This window comes from Arachis hypogaea, chromosome 5 (genome assembly GCF_003086295.3).
Source record: "Arachis hypogaea cultivar Tifrunner chromosome 5, arahy.Tifrunner.gnm2.J5K5, whole genome shotgun sequence".
Classification (NCBI taxonomy): Eukaryota; Viridiplantae; Streptophyta; class Magnoliopsida; order Fabales; family Fabaceae; genus Arachis; species Arachis hypogaea.
In genome coordinates this window covers 97,525,588-97,543,802 of record NC_092040.1, presented here as the reverse complement: position 1 = coordinate 97,543,802, position 18,215 = coordinate 97,525,588, and the positions used below count along the sequence as shown (strand labels likewise).

Genomic DNA, 18,215 nt, shown 5'->3' with positions numbered 1-18,215 from the left:
TCACTTCTCAACAAATTATATTAAAAAATTTTAACCACTATTATTTGCTTCACTTATTTTTTTATTTTTAATTTTAAAAAACTTAATTATTTAGCACCAATATTTTACTTTTTCTTATTTGAATTTTCATGTGAATGAAAATATTATGTTGAGAGTGTTAAGTTTATTTAATTTCTATATATTCTGAATCACATCACATTTGAGTTAAATATACTCTAATATTGATAATATTGTGGATAATATTAGAAAAACAAATTAAATAACTCATATTTAATCAATATGAGAAATGCTAGATGAATATATGTTTTGTATAGAATTTTTCAACAAAGTCACTGAAAAAATATTATTTTTTAATAATAAAAACACAAGAGATCAAAACAGAAAGTTTTTATAATGAACACATAAATTAAAAAAAAAATAAAAAATTTTGAAGAAAAATATAGAAAGTTTTGGATAAAACACATATATTCTATATAAATAACAGAACATGAAAAATGAGAGAAGAAAAACAAAAACGTGATTAAAGAAAAAATATGATAAAAAATCTCATAATAAAAGAAATGATGAAAAAAAAAAGAAAAGAAAAATAAATAGGGGGAAAAAGAACAAGATAGAATTTGGATTATATTAGAGAAAGAAAAATAAAAAAAGAATGCTATTTTTTTGGGTGTGTGACTAATTATCTCAATTTTACATAATCAATATAAAATGCATGTTGAGATTTAGTCATTAAGATATGATTTCTTTTACTACCAAAAAAAAAATCGAAATTTAGTACCGATTTTCTAAAAGTTTTCTGACAGTTTTAAATTATTGCTAAACAGATCCTTGACAATTGATAAATTACTATCTTTTTTTAACGTCTTGATGACAAACGGATTTGCAGTCGTTTTCAGCATTAAAAATTTATGGAATATATTAAAAATTTTATTTGGTAGCTCTTAAGGAAAAAAAAAAAATCAAATGCATTATATATATTTAAACCAAAGGTTTTCTGGTTTTTGTTTTTTGTTTTCGTTTAAAATCTTGAGTGCAAGTTATTAAGTTTCATTCACAGGCTGGATTAGCTGCTTAGCTTAATTAGACACGGTTGCAGCCTGTACATACCCTTTCTTTAAGTAGTTTGAACCATCAACGACCAGTTAATACTTAAGAATATATGTCAATTTGTTTTTTAATTGTTTAATTTGTGTCGTTGGCATTTTGTTATAAAATATTTTAATTTAAAAATGTAAGTGCAAATGCACAGTGTCCATTTGTCTGTCTTCTACACTCCACAATCAGTATTCATGACTCATCAGGTGTATGTTGTCTATGTATCTAAGAATTAAATAAATAATGTGAGCTTAGGAACTGAAAAAAAAAAAAAGAGGTGCCTTTATGAATTTATCTTATTTTTTTTTCAAAATGACGTCTTTCAAGGTTTTAATGAAGGAAAAATGTTTCAGGAACTACTATGAATCTTGAAGTGTAATTTCAAGGATAAATTTAAGTAATTATTAACTTTAGGAATTATTTTAAAATTCGAGTGCAACTTAAAAAATTACTTTGAGATTTAACTCGCCAAAAGACACTTGGTGAAAATTCACTTACGACTTGTGATAATAATGATATCTTTTTGAAAAATTTTTAAATATATCTAAAATATCCGTAATTTTATCGGTTGATTTTAATTAATGTATTATATATATATTTATAATTTAAATTAATAATTAAAATGATTGAAACACTAATACACTATAAACAACATGAAATTTTTCTTATCCTTTTAACACCAACTATATACATATATCGATCAAAATTTGTGAAAAACCTAAATCTTAATCCTCAAAGATTATTAAATATTACGGAAGAGTATTTTGATTTAATTTTGACATAGCATATATAGATTTTTTGAGTTATTATATATATAAAAGAAATGAGAAATATCATTAAATGAACTTAATTTATTTTATAACTATCTTACTTTAAATATTATATAGGAAAACAGATAGTATTAATATTAATATATATATATATATATAATATATAAAATATTTTCTGTTTCTATATAAAAAAAATATTTTAGCATGAGATTATTATTACTTTTTAATTCTAAAATGATCAAACACAAATAAGAGAAATGATTTTTATATTCAGGGAATAATTAACAACCTGCCAATAGTAATTTATTATGATTATGAATATCATTTTATTTAGTATTTAGTCTTCTATATTCTCATAAAAAATAACAAGAAAAAATAAAACTATAAAGAATATATATTAATTTAATATAATGTTGGATGTAAATTTTGTCAAGATTTATTTTATAAGATTTACTTAAATGTACTTAAAAAAGTTTTTTATTTTTTTATTTTAATAAATATATATTAAAAGTTTGAATTGTATATTTTTATACAAATTTTCTTAATTCATAATAAGTAATATGTATCGTTAGAAGAAATATAAGCTAAACTCCTATATTACGGTAAACTTGACTAAATTCAAACAATGTTTTTTTTTTTTCGCAAATTGGCATACATCACATTTTAATTTTTATATAATATTCATGAATAATGACGTCCACGTTTTGTTTCGTAGTTAGCTATTGCATATTGGTGGTATCCAGCTGGGGTCTTTAATTCTTAACTTTGAGTAACAGCTACTGTTTTTGAGTTTTTTCTTTTAAATGTTCTTTTTTTTAAAAAAAATTTAAATGACTTCAATTTTTGTTGGCAAAAATACATAAAAAGTTAAAAACCGGTTACCTACGTTTGACTCACTCACAATTATCCAATTGTACGTACTTATTACTTAATTAGGGAATTACCCTGTCATAGTGTCATGTATATTATTATTATGAAAATGTGTTTATACTTTATAGTATATACAACTAGCTTTCACATTCAAAATGATTTCTTTCATACGCCACTGCTGGATAAAACTAACTAACTACAAAGGAATAACAGTTTTTTTTATTTTTTTTTTCAATTTTGATTTTGATTTGAAGGAAAGACTATTTTTCTTTTGATTTAGGATAATTAATCTTAGATAATAACAAATAATTTCTTCTTACTATTATATCTAAAAAATTTATCAATTTGAATGAAATAATATGCATTAATTTAATACAAATATATAGTGCAATTTAGATCTTTAGTTATAAAAATTTGGAATATTATATTTTTAAATTACTTATTTTTAAAATTTTAAATTGTTAGGTATAAATAGATAAATGATTATGTATAATATCTAGTCTAACTTTATTTGATTTTTATATATTTGTTTGGTAACTATTAAGTTTGAAAAAATAACTATTTTTATTCATGAACTTTATAAATAAACTGATGTTGTATCTATTAAAAATGGGTTTTATATAACAAAAGTGTCCAAATACTAAATTTTTGTTGATCTTTTAATAAAATTCTCAAATTACTCCCATAATTTATCTTTAACCTCAACTCCACCCTCTTTCCTTTGATTCTCACTTTCTACACTCACCCCATCAAACACCCCTTCTGATGAGAGGCTATCTTTCTCTAACCCCACTTTCGTGCGGAGTCTCTGCCGCCGCCGAAGACGCATTTGAATCCAAAATTCTCACCGCCACAAAACTCTCGGCAACCTCCAAATCAAATCCAGTGCATTAGTCCGAATTTTTTTATTGTACTCTCCACCACCGAACTACGATCACACTCTTCATCACTATCAGTGCCACCACCACAACCACCACCGTGAACTTCCTCCCCCACCACCACAACCCCAACCTCCTCCTTCACCCTAGCAAACCCAAAATCCCCAATTTTAACCCTAAACTCATAATCCAACAAAATATTATTCATTTTTGATGTCACAGTGAATCGCCAAAGGGTCACAACAAAGGTACAAGTACTCCAACCCTTTGGCCACCAAAATGACGATGTCGAAGCGCGTCTTCCAGTTTATAAGCTCGGGACACTTGCGATTCAAAAGCGTGTCTTGAAGGTTTCGAACAGAGAAAAAGTTTGTTGTGGAACCTGCGTTTGCCTTAAAAGAAGTCCAACAAGTCCATGAGCTTGAGTGTCACGGTTTTGTCGGAAGAGAGAGTAGCTTTGTAGACGGAGCTGAAACCGCCATGGCCGAGAACAAAGAAGGTGATGGTTGTTTGAGGAGTAACAGAGAATGAAAATTTGGGTTATTGATGTTGTGGTTGTGGTTGTGTTGGGGAAATGGGGAGTGAAGGTGGCGAAAAAAGTAAATGGTGGAGGAAGTGGCGGTGATAAGTGACAAAGGAAGAAGAGAAGAGGAGTGATAAGAATCAGAAGAGGAAGGTGAATGTAGTATGGGACATGATGCAGAAGAAAAAAGGAGAAAAAGGTTTGGGAGTTAGGAGTGATGAGTAGATAATGTAGAATAAATAAGATAGAATGCCATGATCCTGTTTCAGAATTTTCACTAGTCATTCGATGAATTGTTGCATGGTTCTCTTAACTATGGAATAGAGAATTAGAGATTGTTAGTGGTTGGCATTGAAATGTTAAAGGGTTGTTGAGGTGGTTAAGGTAGTGATGATAAAGGGATGTGAAAGTTTGGGATTTGGAGAAGAAGATATAGTGGTAGAGTTGAAATTAAAGATAAAAGGTGGAGATATTTTGATAATTTTATTAAAAAATCAATAAAAATTTTAGAGTTTGAATATATTTGTTGTACGAAACCTATCTTTAATGGGTATAACGTCAATTTTTTTCTTTGACAAATATTTTTATTAATATTCATAAAAATTATGGATACAAATAATTTTTGTTTACAAAATTTTTCAAACATTAAAAGAACATTTTTTTTATTGTTTAAAAGAAGATATATATAATGCACGATTAAAATAATTTCATTGATTATTATATACACTTGCACAATAGAAAATTAATATGAAATTACTTGTTTAAAAAATTTTAGTAGATGATTAGAGATATATGAATAATTATATTAATTATGCCTTTTCAAACTTTAACCTTTTGTTTTGTCTCATGTTGATTTTTGTTACAGTTAATAGTCAAAATCGTCTCTGAAAGATTACTCGATTTTCATTTTAATCCCCAAAAAATAATATTAATAAAAATAATCCTCGAAAGATAACCGTGTTAGTGGAGTTCGTCCTTCTGTTATCTCAGTTGATGACGTGGCTAACGGTAGGTGAAGTGAAATATCAACTAATAACAGGGTACATCTAAAACGACGTAGTTTCATTTTTTCCCTCCAAGTGCGAAAACGACGTCGTTTAATGTTCAGAATGGACATTCAAATGTTTCTCTCCATCACCACATCCCATAACAACCACCTCCCTGTTTCGCTCTAAAACCTTTCTTTTTTGGCGTGAAATGCTCGTGTCCAAGGTGGTGCATCGGCGGCGGCACTGCGAGATCTTGCGGCATTCAAAATCCTTGATTTGGAGCGTTTCTAGTGACCCTTTTGCAGGATGGTACGTGTTAGGTGAACGGAGGCGAAGGCGGAGGCAGAGACGGTGGCGATGGTGGCGACGTAGGTTCTAATAATGGTGGCGGTGGTGGTTACTGTGACATGAGCTACTATTTTTTGGGTTTTATTTTTTTCCGTGGTGGTGATTCTGTCAAAAGTTTTATTCTTTTTTTTGTTCTGTATTTTTTTTTCTCTTTTAGAATTTTTTTATGCAATTTTTACCTGCAAGGATCCTACCTATTCTTCAGTACAAGTATTTTATTAGTGAAGTCAACCTTTGCATTCATGTTGTTATTGTTACTCCTTAATTTCCTGGATGTTAGAACCAATGTTAGAACCCTAATTCCAATCTCAAGTATAAATAATTCTTCTCCTTCATGTTGATGGCGGTGGCAGCTGTGGGGAAGTACTACCATGTGGTGTGGATGAGTCTCCCAAAGTTGTTTCCATGCCTATGTAATAAAATCTCTAAATTTTAGAGATTGATTTATTAGTGATCAACTGGTATATCAAGTTACCTCAATATATGTTCTGATGCAGAGAAGCTGTTCGGTGAAATGCCCAACAAAAATTGTGTCGAGAAACTCCTTGGTTTCTGGATTTTTGAAAATGGGCCAGCTTGATAGGTGTATCAGATTATTTTCTATGATGAAATCTAGGTTTGTACTGAAATTAAATGAGCTTACACTACTATTTGTTATCTCAATTTGTGCTTCTACTAAGGCTAAGGATGAAAGGTCAGTGTCTTTATTGTTGTACATTGAAGTTGGATATGCTAGCTAAGGGAACATATAAGGTCATCCAATTGGAGAAGAAGACTTATTTATACTTAAGATTGGGATTAGAGTTTTGGGATTGATTTGACTTAATTTAACAAATTTATCTTGTCATTATAATGTTTGAGGTGTGTTACGCTGTCAGTTAATGTTTCACATCAGCGAACGTTAGCCAGCTCATCAATTGAGATGACGGAAGGACGAACTCTATCAACACAGTTATCTTTCGAAAACTCTTTTGATTAATTTTATCTTTTGAAAACTAAAATGGAGATCGAATAATCTTTCAAAAACGATTTTGATTAATTATATATCTAAAAAAGTTGAATTGAGAAATGAAAATTAAATATCAAATATATAATGATTATATATATCAATAAAAGTGATTAAACATCAAATGTGATATTTATTAATTTTCTCAAATAATTTCATGATTTCAAGGCCTCAAATAATCCCGGGATTTATATATCAACGGACATATTATCTATTTTAACATCTTATTACTCCTCTCATTTATTTATTCGTTCTCTTGGGTAGCGTTTGTTTTGAGGGATTGAGACAAAGACTGAAAGATTGAGACTCAGTATTGTGTTTGTTGGTTTAGAGATTGGTATTAAAATTTCTGTTTCTATCTCCAAAATTTCAGTATTTCAATACCTCCAAAAAGTAAGGACACAGGAGACTGAAATTTGTAGAGATGAAGACTGAAAATTTAATAACATTTTATACCTAAAATACTTTCATTTCAATTAATTAATTATAATTTTACCTTTTGTGCAAATTAAATTAGAGTTTCATTCTTGTTTCAATTCCTGTCTGTCATTTTGCACCAAACACAATACTGAGATTTATCTTAATCCCTGTCTCTTAGTCTCTGTCTCTCAGTCTCAGTTTTTCCGTCTCTGTCTCTCCACCAAACGCTACCTTGCTGTTTTTACCCTGTTTTTGAAGGAAAAGAACGAGGATTTTGAACATGTTCCACCTCGTAAAGCACATGCATGCTGCAGTGCACACAACAATGCATGAAATAATGAAACCACTTATAATTTTTTTATTTTTACAGAAACTTATATATGGTCTTTTCTTCATGTTATTGTTTCCTAAAATATATTATTCTATGTATTTGTTGTGTATTGCAATAGAGAGTGTTAGTTTAGCTTTTGCATAGTAAAGTGTGTGTGCCTAACGGTTGAATTCCAGTTCGTCTTATACCTTTATTAATCTCTTTTTTTTATTAAGCGTGATTATATTAGTTTTAAAATTATGTTTAGTCCACAATTCTCGTCTACAGTCTAGAGGCCATTTTGTCTGATTCACTTACGCGTATAAGAAGGAACATCAATTTAGTAAGTTCTAAAATAATTCATTTTTCTTGACAAAACTTGACCCTGTTAACATAAACCACAAAGTCAAGAATCCATCATTTTAATGTACACTTCCTCAATTAACGCTTAGACAATCAAATCAAATAATTTCCATTAATATTATTGTGATATTCATCATTTATTCATTTCTTTCTTTGCAAGGTCAAATCATAGTTTTTTTTTTTTATAATATGCTTTAATTATATTACTTCATATAACAATCATCAAGTTAAGTCACCAAAAAAATATCATCAAGTTTTTTCTGATTATTTTATTGTAATCAAACTTAGAAATACAAACATTAAGTGGTAATTTTCGCAGGTGAGTATAAAAACTGAAAAGTTTATACCATTTGAATTATAACTCTCATTAGCAACATTCAATGGTAATTGATTTTAGTATTTATGAAAATTTTAATTATTCAACAATAAAAATAACGAGTATATTTTTTATTATTCATCTCCATAATGAAATTTTATTACATTGAACATTGAAAGAAAAATATTTACATTTGCAATCTTGTAGGAGACTGTTTCCTTAAAATAAAATTTTGATATGGAAGCATATATGAATTTTATTTTATTTTGAATAATAAATTAAGACTGAAATCTTTGCCAGCCTGCCAAGACATAAAAAAATAAAGAAGAAGAAAAAACAAAATATTAAAGAGAATTTTTGTTAACAAATATCTAAAAGAAGTAGTATTATTTAGGATGCAAAATAAAATAAAATATCTTTAAGAATTGATTTAAAATTGAAAGAGATAAATAAGAATAAATAAAAATTTAGGTCTTTTAAATTTTAAATTTTATTTTAAAAAATAAAATATAATTTTTTATTATTTATTTTATAGATAAAATAAAAAAATATAAAAAATATTTTAAAATAAAAATTATATTTTATCTTTTTAAATAAAAATTTTAAATTTAAAAGATCCAAATCCAATAAAAAGAGTAGAGCAATAATTGGAGTGAATAAAGAAAGAAAAGAGAAACAAAAACACAGCAATGATGGTCCAGTAATATCCATATTCAATTACTCATAGCATAACACAACAAAATTGAAGGGGAAAAGGAAGAACAAAAAAGGTGTGAGAAAAGAGCAACGGTAGCAATGGACCAATGACGAAACAGAGAAGAGAAAACGGGCAATGACAATTGGCTAAATTTCAAAATATCCAAATATCTATCCAAAACGAGTAATAAGGGTTATTAATGATCTAAATGTAATCTAATTATGAATTCAGGATTAAGTATGTAAGAAGGGGGCCGCGTAATAGTCGTGTGGGTCCCACGCTAGTGGCTGCCTCACTTAATCCTACTGTTTAACTCCAAAACCCAAAAGCAAACAAAAAAACTGAAGAAAAAGTAAAATTAATTTTATTTTAAAATTTGAAGAACATAGATATGGTTTCACATTCACATTTTACATTCTGAGAGAAGAGAGAGAAAGAGTGGAAGGAAAGAAGTACAGAGCGACATGTTCTGTTCTCTTCAGCTTCAAAGCTTACCCAACCAAACTCTCAAGAAACACATTCACACATCAAATATCCGTTTTCTCTGAGACTCCAGACTCTCTCTCTCTCTCTCTGAAACACCATCTTCTTCAATTAGGATTCTCTGTTCAATCTTCATTTCCGAGTTTCAGTTTTTCCTTTCTTTTGGATCTGTTATTATATTTTGTTAAGAGATTTTTTTCCGTTTTAATTGATGTCAACCGCACCCGCCCCTTCTTCGCCGCCGGCGGGTAACTCCACCGCACCGCCGCCCTCCACTCCTGCCACGCCCTCTGCTCCAGCGCCAGCTACTCCCTCATCGCCGCCGCCGGCTACTCCATCCTCGCCGCCACCTGCCACTCCATCCTCCCCGCCGCCGGCAACACCTTCGTCGCCACCTCCGGCAACACCCTCAGCTCCACCTCCGGCCACTCCATCTGCCTCCCCGCCTCCGGCAACTCCTTCAACGCCGTCTACCTCTCCTCCGAAATCATCTCCCGCCACTCCATCGACCTCTCCGCCATCGCCGCCGGCTCCGTCCTCTGGCGGGAACACCACTCCCAGTCCGCCGTCTCGTAGCTCTCCTTCTCCCCCATCTTCCGGCGGCAAAACAACACCTTCGTCCAAGTCACCGTCGTCGTCGTCGTCCCCATCTCCACCGTCGTCGTCTTCTTCTTCAGGCATTTCCACGGGAGTTGTGGTCGGAATCGCCGTTGGTGCTGTGGCAGTTCTTGTGGTACTGAGCGTTCTTTGCATATGCTGTAGGAAGAAGAAGAGAAGACGCGACGAGGAGCAATATTACGGCTACCCACCACCCCAGCCGCCGCCACGTGGACCCAAAGGTGAGAGCTTTAGCTCACAAACAACACGTTTTTGTTCATTTCTCTTGATGGATCTGTGTTCATTCTAAATGATTGAAGTTTCAGTTTTTGTGTTTGATGAATTTTTAGAACTGGTGTCAACATCTTTGTGTGAATTCTATTGTTTAGTGTATTTAGGGTTTTGACATTTTGACTCTAATAATTATGATGAATCCTTTGATGCTGATTTCCTCACAATTTTGCCAGATGACTATGGTGGTCCCCCACGCCAGTGGCAGCACAATGCTCCACCTCCTTCAGATCACGTGGTCTCAGTCCAGCCACCTAAGCCATCGCCCCCGCCTCCGCCTGTGTACCAAGCTCCACCACCACCTCCACCTTTCATGAGCAGCAGTGGCGGTTCTGGATCAAACTATTCAGGTGGTGAGCCACTTCCACCTCCTTCTCCAGGCATAGCATTAGGCTTCTCAAAGAGCACTTTCACATATGAGGAGCTGGCACGAGCAACCGATGGCTTCTCGGACGCCAACCTCCTCGGATCAGGTGGATTCGGGTATGTGCACAGAGGAATTCTTCCCAACGGCAAGGAAGTAGCGGTGAAGCAGCTAAAGGCTGGAAGCGGGCAAGGAGAGCGTGAATTCCAAGCTGAAGTAGAGATAATTAGTCGTGTTCATCACAAACACCTTGTTTCTTTGGTTGGATACTGCATCACCGGGACCCAGAGGCTGCTTGTTTATGAATTTGTTCCCAACAACACGTTGGAATTCCATTTACACGGTACATACATGCCATCTAGTTTTAGCTTTTCTGGTTGAAAAGTCTTTTTCAAACATGCCGTCTAGGTGGCCTGTTCTTTATTGCTGAAAGTGGGCACCAACTAGTGCTGTGTGGTTTGGCATAAATGCTTTTGGTAGAAGGGAGGATCTTATGGTTGTTTGCACTGTGCAGGGAGAGGGCGACCTACGATGGATTGGCCCACAAGACTACGAATTGCTTTAGGATCTGCTAAAGGGCTGTCATATCTTCATGAAGATTGTATGTTTTGTACACCTGAATTTGGTTTATTGAATCATAACTAGTTTGTTTCTTCAAATGCTCATGTCATTGTCTTTTTCGGTGTGTCCATCCAGGTCATCCTAAGATCATTCATCGCGATATCAAAGCTGCTAACATTCTTCTCGATTTTAAGTTTGAAGCTAAGGTATGTTATGTGTGCTATTAGCTGTTGGGATTCTAATTATTTTCACTTGTTAAAGATGATCTAACAATTTCCTGTTGTTTAGTATCACATGCAAAACTTGATTATTTTTGTCCCAATTGTTTTCTGTTGGTAGGTTGCTGATTTCGGGCTTGCAAAGTTCTCTTCTGATGTCAACACTCATGTTTCCACACGAGTGATGGGGACTTTTGGGTAGGAACAAACTTGTTCTATCTTAAATTTTATGGAATGGGCATTAACTGTGCTATATGCTAGTTGTGCCCTTTTTCTGTTCATTATGTTATTGTTTTTACCTTCCAATGATTTTCTCTTGTGTACAACAGTTTATGAGCAATGCTGGAACATATCAATAGTTTGTTATTTTACATATAACTTCATTTCCATCTCAAGGCTCATGTGTATCAATTACTGGTTATAGGTATCTGGCTCCGGAATATGCTTCCAGTGGAAAACTCACAGACAAATCAGATGTTTTCTCCTATGGAGTCATGCTTCTCGAGTTAATTACTGGAAGAAGGCCAGTTGATAAAACCCAAACTTTCATGGAGGATAGTTTGGTAGACTGGGTAAGTATTCTGGTGCTTTCTTTTTTGGACTTTCTTTAATGCTACTATGCATTCATCGGCGTTTAATATATATTCATAAAATAGAGAGGATTCAGTGTTTGCTTTGCTTTTATTGTGGCAGCTTCATAACGATATCCATGTTTATCTTCACAGGCTAGGCCTTTGCTCAACCGGGCATTGGATGAAGATGATTATGACTCTCTAGTTGACCCAAGGCTCCAGAATGAATATGATCCCAATGAGATGGCTCGCATGGTGGCATGTGCCGCTGCTTGCACGCGTCATTCAGCAAAGCGTCGACCAAGGATGAGTCAGGTAAACTAAAGGAGATTGTTGTTTTCCTCAAGTATTACTTGGTTGAAGAATAATATTTGCATAACTTAGAATGCTGCAATTTTAAAAGCATAATTGGTTCTTGATTTCAATATTTATTTTTTTCAGTTCATACTTTTGCCTACTATATGTGCATGAATCTTTCTGTTGACTCTCTTCATGGGATCTTGTAGGTTGTTCGTGCTCTTGAAGGAGATGTGTCTCTGGCGGATCTTAATGAAGGAATTAAACCTGGACACAGCACCATGTACAGTTCACATGAAAGCTCGGATTATGACACTGCACAGTACAAGGAAGACATGAGAAGGTTCAGGAAAATGGCATTGGGAACCCAGGAGTACGCCAGCAGCGAGTATAGCGCGCCTACAAGCGAGTACGGCCTGTATCCATCCGGCTCAAGCAGTGAAGCACAGAGCCGCCAGACCACCCGCGAAATGGAACTGCGGAAGATGAAGAACAGTCAAGGTTTCAGCGGAACTTCTTGATCCTTGACAAGTTGTTTTGCTTATCTTTGTATAAATTTATATATCCTTGATTTTTGCACCTATGTCACCTTTGATTCATCAACTGACATGTTTGGAGTGACTTACAGATTATTTTTTCCCCATCATAATTGATCATATTTTAAACTGTATTTATAAGGGTATACAGCAAAGTAACACAATTCAATTCTTTCATTTTTTTTTGTTCAGCCTTATGCCTTGGATGTCAAACTTTGTTTTCAATTGTTGCTCATGTGTCAATTTGAAGGTTGTTGTAATTACTAATTAGGTTGGTTTTGTTATTGTGTTAATATCATAAAATCTTCTCTAAGGTCTCTGCTAGATTGTGTTTGAACAAAATTGTGATTTTTTACCCAACTGATTTGTTAGTGAAAGATGTGTTGTCATATTTTGGAGAGGTCCACTAGTGCTTGTAGCTTGCATGTGATGGGAATATTTTCTCACTGGCAAGTGTATGCAAAGCAAATTAAAGTTGGTTCATACATGATACATTCCACCTCTATGCGACATGTGACATTTTATTAAAAAAAATGTTTTGTTTTGTTTTGTACATTGAGGTTGGAGCATTGAATTAGGTAAGAGTTTAATATGAGTACCATTAACTATTTCCTCTTGTTTAAGAAAGAAAGATGGACCCTTTTACATAGTCACACAAAGTGTTCTTGTCACATGCACTGAATCATGAAAAAGGGACATCACTGGTTGAACATTCCGTTTGGAAAAAGTAGATGTTAGTCATCGTTAAAGGAGAGCTTGTTGGTGTGACCTTGCAGCCTTGGTAAAAAAACCCCACACGGCTTTTGGTGTAGTCAGGTTGCGCGTTCATGGCAAAAAAAATTTCTTAAAAATTTAAATTTAAATAAAAAAGGTCAGATCGCACATGGTCATCTATCATGAGCTCCACTTTGAAGAAAAATGAAAAAGATTCTTCAATTTTTATGTGCATGATTATAGATGTTAGATGAGACTAAGACATTCCCTAATCACTCACATATCAGATTAGGTTCAATTCAATGCATATATATAATGATTTTTTTTTTGTTAAACTCTAATTTTTTTTTTTGTATACACATAGTATTTTTTTTAAACTCTAATTTTTTCTTGTCTATTTTTGTTATATATATAATGATTTTTTTTTTTGTATATACATAGTATTTTTAGAAAAGTTTGTTAGGCTGCATTTGTTTATAGGGATAGGACAGAGACAATTTTGTTTAGTAGATGAGATATAAACAGAGATATTTTGTCTAGAGACATTAATTTAGTGTATTTTGTGCTCATCCTAACATAAAGAACACAGAGACACTAATAAAGGATACAACTTATTTTTTATTTTTTTCATTATTCTTGTTAATGTTTTATAATTATACTTTTTATTATTATATTTTCTTCTCAAATTTTTGAATAAAAAAAATAGAATAAGTTATATTTTTATAATTTGATCTACTTTATTATCAAACAGAATATAAGAATACTAAATTCTATATCTCTTCCTTTATGTTTTGTTCTTAGTGTTTTGTCTTGTCCTATTCACAGAAACAAACGTAATCTTAGAGACTATATAATGAATCAAACTTTGGTGGGAATGGATTTTTTTAATATTTTTTAAAAATTATATTGTTAACTATAATTTTTTATTATATATTTTTAAATAAAAAATATTAAAAAATTATCAGAATTTATTATTTTGACTATCACTTTTATCTATAAATTTAATTTTTTTAATTTAGTAATTCAACAACCTATTTTATTCTACACTTTTAAATATTAATATCTAATTAATGACAAAAAATAATAAATTTTGAGGACTCTCTAACATTTCTCTTTTCAAATTACGCGCTGCTCCACGTACGACGCGCTATATCCCTTATTCTTCTCCTTCTTTTTCGATCGTTTTTTTCTCCTCTTTTCTCACTGGTTTGTTCTTCGTCGTTGACGTTAGTTTCTCCACATACTGTTACGGCACGTTTTCATTGCACCTTCTTCTTCTTATTGCTGCACGTTCTTCTTCCTCTTCCTCTTCTTCTTCTTCTTTTCTTTTGTTTCTTGCCTTCTCTTTCTCCTTCTTCATTTACGTGCTTTTCTCTCTATTTTCTTTCTTCGTTATTCTCGATTTCTATTGTTTTTTGACATCAAGCTCTGAAATCGTTTTTGAAAAAGAAGAAGTAGCAGAAGACGAGGAGGAGAAAGAGAAAGCGTTCTGAATTATGCATGATTTTGGGTGTATTTCTTTAAATCCTTTGGGTGTATTTTCTGTAATCTTTTGGGTGTATTTCTATAATCGTTTGGGTGAATTCCTATAACCGTTTGGGTGTATTTCTGTAATCTCTTGAGTGTATTTTATGTAATCGTTTGGGTGTATTTTCTGTAATCTCTTGGGTGTATTTTATGTAATCGTTTGGGTGTATTTCTGTAATGCTTGCCATTTTTTCTGAAACGAAAAATACACCCATAGATATCAGTAAGATACACCCATAGATATGAGTCAGATACACCCATAGATATCAGTCAGATATCACTCAAATACACCCAAAGGTTACAGAAAATACACCCAAAGGATTTAAGAAAATACACCCAAAATTCGTTGAAGTACATGCATAATTCAGAACTCTTTCTCTTTCTCCTCCTCATCTTCTGCTGCTTCTTCTTCTTCAAAAACGATTTTACCATGAAAAATCGAAAAAAAACGAGAAAACAGAGAGAAAAGACGTAAATGAAGAAGAAGAAGAAGAAGAGGAGGAAAACGAGGAAGAAGAACGTGCAGAAACGAAAGAAAAGGAGAAGAAGAAGAAGAGTAAGAGGAAGAAGAACGTGCAGCAAGAAAAATAAGAAGAATTTCAGAAACCATGAAAATCGAAGAAGAAGAAGAAGAAGAAGAGGAAGAGGAAGAGGAAGAGGAAGAGGAAAAGGAAGAAGAAGAAGAAGAAGACGAAGGTGAAGAAGAAGAAGAAGAGAAGAAGAAGAAGAAGAAGACGAAGAGGAACCGTTTGAGTGGGGCGCGTGTAGTTACGCTCCATTCAAAGTGAGTTAATGCGCGTGTTAATGAAGTTTGGGTTGATAACTTGTAAAACTTGTACGGTCTTTTTACTTGTATGTGTAGCAGACCCCTAAAACAATTATACTTAATAATATTACTTGAGAGAAAATTGAAAGAATCTGTATATAACTTTGACTATTAAGTATTAACTGTGGTTTGATCTACCACTATGAGGAATACTTTGCCAGAGAATCACATATTATGACTTGAATCTTAGATGACCAAAAAGCTGCTCAAATCTATGTATTACATTCCAAAACTTCTTAATTAGAATATAAAGCAATTATCATGTTGACAAAAATTACATTTGTCATTATAAATATTTTTAATAAAAAAATTAAAAACTATCTATTAATTTACTAGTTTATAGTAAATAAAAATATTTCTTTTTGGGATCGAAAATAAGTTTATATGAAGATAAAAAATAATAAATTAATATATTATATTAAATAATTTAATCAAAGATATTAAATTATTTATTAGGAGTGTTCAAAATCAATCAGAAATTCAGGATCGAACTAAACTGACCAATCGAATCGAAAAAATCGAAATTTGAATAAACCGAAAACTGAAAAAAAAAATATTTTACTGTTTTTATTGTGGTTTGGTTCGGTTCTAATAATGAAAATTCCAACCGAATTGAACCGAACCGGTAAGGCAAAAAAAACCCTAAAAGAACCAAGGCCCCCCAGCCCACCCCCAAATGAACGTGACCTAACTTCTTCTAACCCAGTAACCCCCACGCCCCACCCCCAAACGGAACCTAGCCCCTCTCTTCTCAGTTCTCACAGTCTCGCTCTCTACACCCTCAGCGCCGGCGAGACCGTTCCTCCCACCACCTCGCAGCGCCGCGAGGCCTTCCTCCCAGCGCCGCCGGATCTTTCCCTCCACTGCTCCCAGGACCTCCTCTTGGACAGAGAGAGCACCACGAAGCCCCAGCCATAGCCAGCGCCCAGCAGCCCAGCACCACCCTCGCACAGTCGCACCCAGCAGGCCAGCAGTAGCACAGCACCACCCACTCACCCAGGACCACCCAGCGGACAGAGCACCACGCCACCACCCAGCAGCGTTTCTGGTCACCCACAACACAACACCTCTCACCCCGTCACCGATTCAAGTCAGAGATGGAGCCCGAGCCACTGAGTCAGGTATGTAATTTGACTGAAGTTGCTGTTTTGTTTGTTGTTCATTTTCAATTGCGGTTCTGTTGAATTACTGGAAATGCTTTGGTTTGTACTTTGTATTGTTAGTACTGTTGAATATCTGTTATCTGATAAAGTGATAATATCTGAAAATTTTATCTGAAACTGCTTCTGGATTATTATTATTATTATTATTATTATTATTATTATTATTATTATTGTTGTTGTTGTTGTTGTTGTTATTAAAGTTGATCAGACTGATACCAGAGATAACAGTGTGTTACCAATTGATTTCATATGGGGTTGTCTTGTTGGTTTTGCGGTTATGTTGCATTAAGTATAGATGAGTATCGAATCCGTTAAAGTACGACACCTATTCAATTTTAAAAGCATATGTAATACACATTGGCATTACTATGTCAATGATATTCATCTTTTATCCAAAAAGAAAAAATACTGTTGAGTATTTTTATCATTTTATGTGACGAAGACATTGGAACACTGACATTACTTGATAGCCTATTGCAAGTAAAGAACATGATTTGCTATTATATGTAAAGTTTTTCTATTCTTTCTTATTAGCATATTTTCCAAGGCCATCTACTTTGGTTCTAACTTGGCATAATGTGATAATTGAAATGTTAGACCAACGTAGTTCTGATTATTGCTTTTCTGTTTCTCTAATATATTTTAGGCGAACATAAGGAACTATATGAATTGGTGTGCAAAATCAAAGGAGTAGAACAAAAAAAGGTGCTTATTTTTTTTTATTTATATTTTTTTTATGTAGTTATGTTTTGTTTTCTTTTTCCCTCATCTGTAATCAATAATGTTTTCCCCTTTTGTCTTTCTTTTCTTTTCTGGTTAAAAATTATGTTAGGCTTGGATTTGGGGTTTGTTCAATTTAAACAAACATTAAGTGCTAGCTGTGTCAGACTAGACAAGACCAGACAAGTACGGTAGTATTTTTTTGAATTGATTAAAAAAATCGAACTAAACCAAACTAATTTTAATTGGTTTGGTTTAATTCAAATAATTTAGTTAAAAATCTAAATCAAACCGAACCGTAATTTAATTAAACGATTGAATCGAATGACATTTTTCTCAAAAATCAAACCAAACTGAACATCCTATTGTTTACCAATTCTCAAATCAAATATTATTTGTATAGGAGACATTCACACTTGTATTCACGTTTTTTTAACAACAGGAAGCCCACCCCAAACAACATAACGTCTCTACCAGCCTCTCTTAGTCTACGTTTGTTACTGAAAGATTGGGACTGATTTTAATGTCTGATCACCAAATAAAACTTAAAACTAATCTAAACCCTTTAAAATAATTTCAGCCCACATCCCCTAAAATTACAGAAACATATTTATAAGATCCTTGTCCTAATTAAGCCCCAAAAAAAAAAAAATTGAAACAGCACTGGCCCTACAAGCCCAAAAAATTAATTGGAGACCTGCGTTCTACACTTCTACTTGTGCGTTCTGCGTTCTGCTCCTCCTCCCTAACGAAATCGGTGG

The 18,215-nt window shown here is 32.9% G+C and overlaps 1 protein-coding gene across 1 annotated transcript; it reads left to right on the top strand.

Annotated features, from left to right (window-relative positions):
• Positions 1-8,814: 8,814 nt before the first annotated feature.
• On the top strand, positions 8,815-12,638 carry LOC112802144 (proline-rich receptor-like protein kinase PERK15). The gene is made up of 8 exons (XM_025845207.3): positions 8,815-9,907; positions 10,133-10,663; positions 10,835-10,921; positions 11,017-11,087; positions 11,221-11,297; positions 11,524-11,671; positions 11,825-11,986; positions 12,178-12,638. Exons 1-8 carry the CDS (start codon positions 9,280-9,282, stop codon positions 12,487-12,489), a joined length of 2,016 nt encoding a protein of 671 aa, XP_025700992.1. The 5' UTR covers positions 8,815-9,279; the 3' UTR covers positions 12,490-12,638.
• The last annotated feature ends 5,577 nt before the right edge of the window (positions 12,639-18,215 follow it).

Excerpts from the sequence above, each read along its gene's own strand:
- LOC112802144 (XM_025845207.3), top strand. The coding sequence starts at position 9,280 with ATGTCAACCGCACCCGCCCCTTCTTCGCCGCCGGCGGGTAACTCCACC. Across the intron at positions 11,298-11,523 it reads CGAGTGATGGGGACTTTTGG|GTATCTGGCTCCGGAATATG; the intron begins GTAGGAACAAAC and ends TACTGGTTATAG. Across the intron at positions 11,987-12,177 it reads GTCGACCAAGGATGAGTCAG|GTTGTTCGTGCTCTTGAAGG; the intron begins GTAAACTAAAGG and ends GGGATCTTGTAG.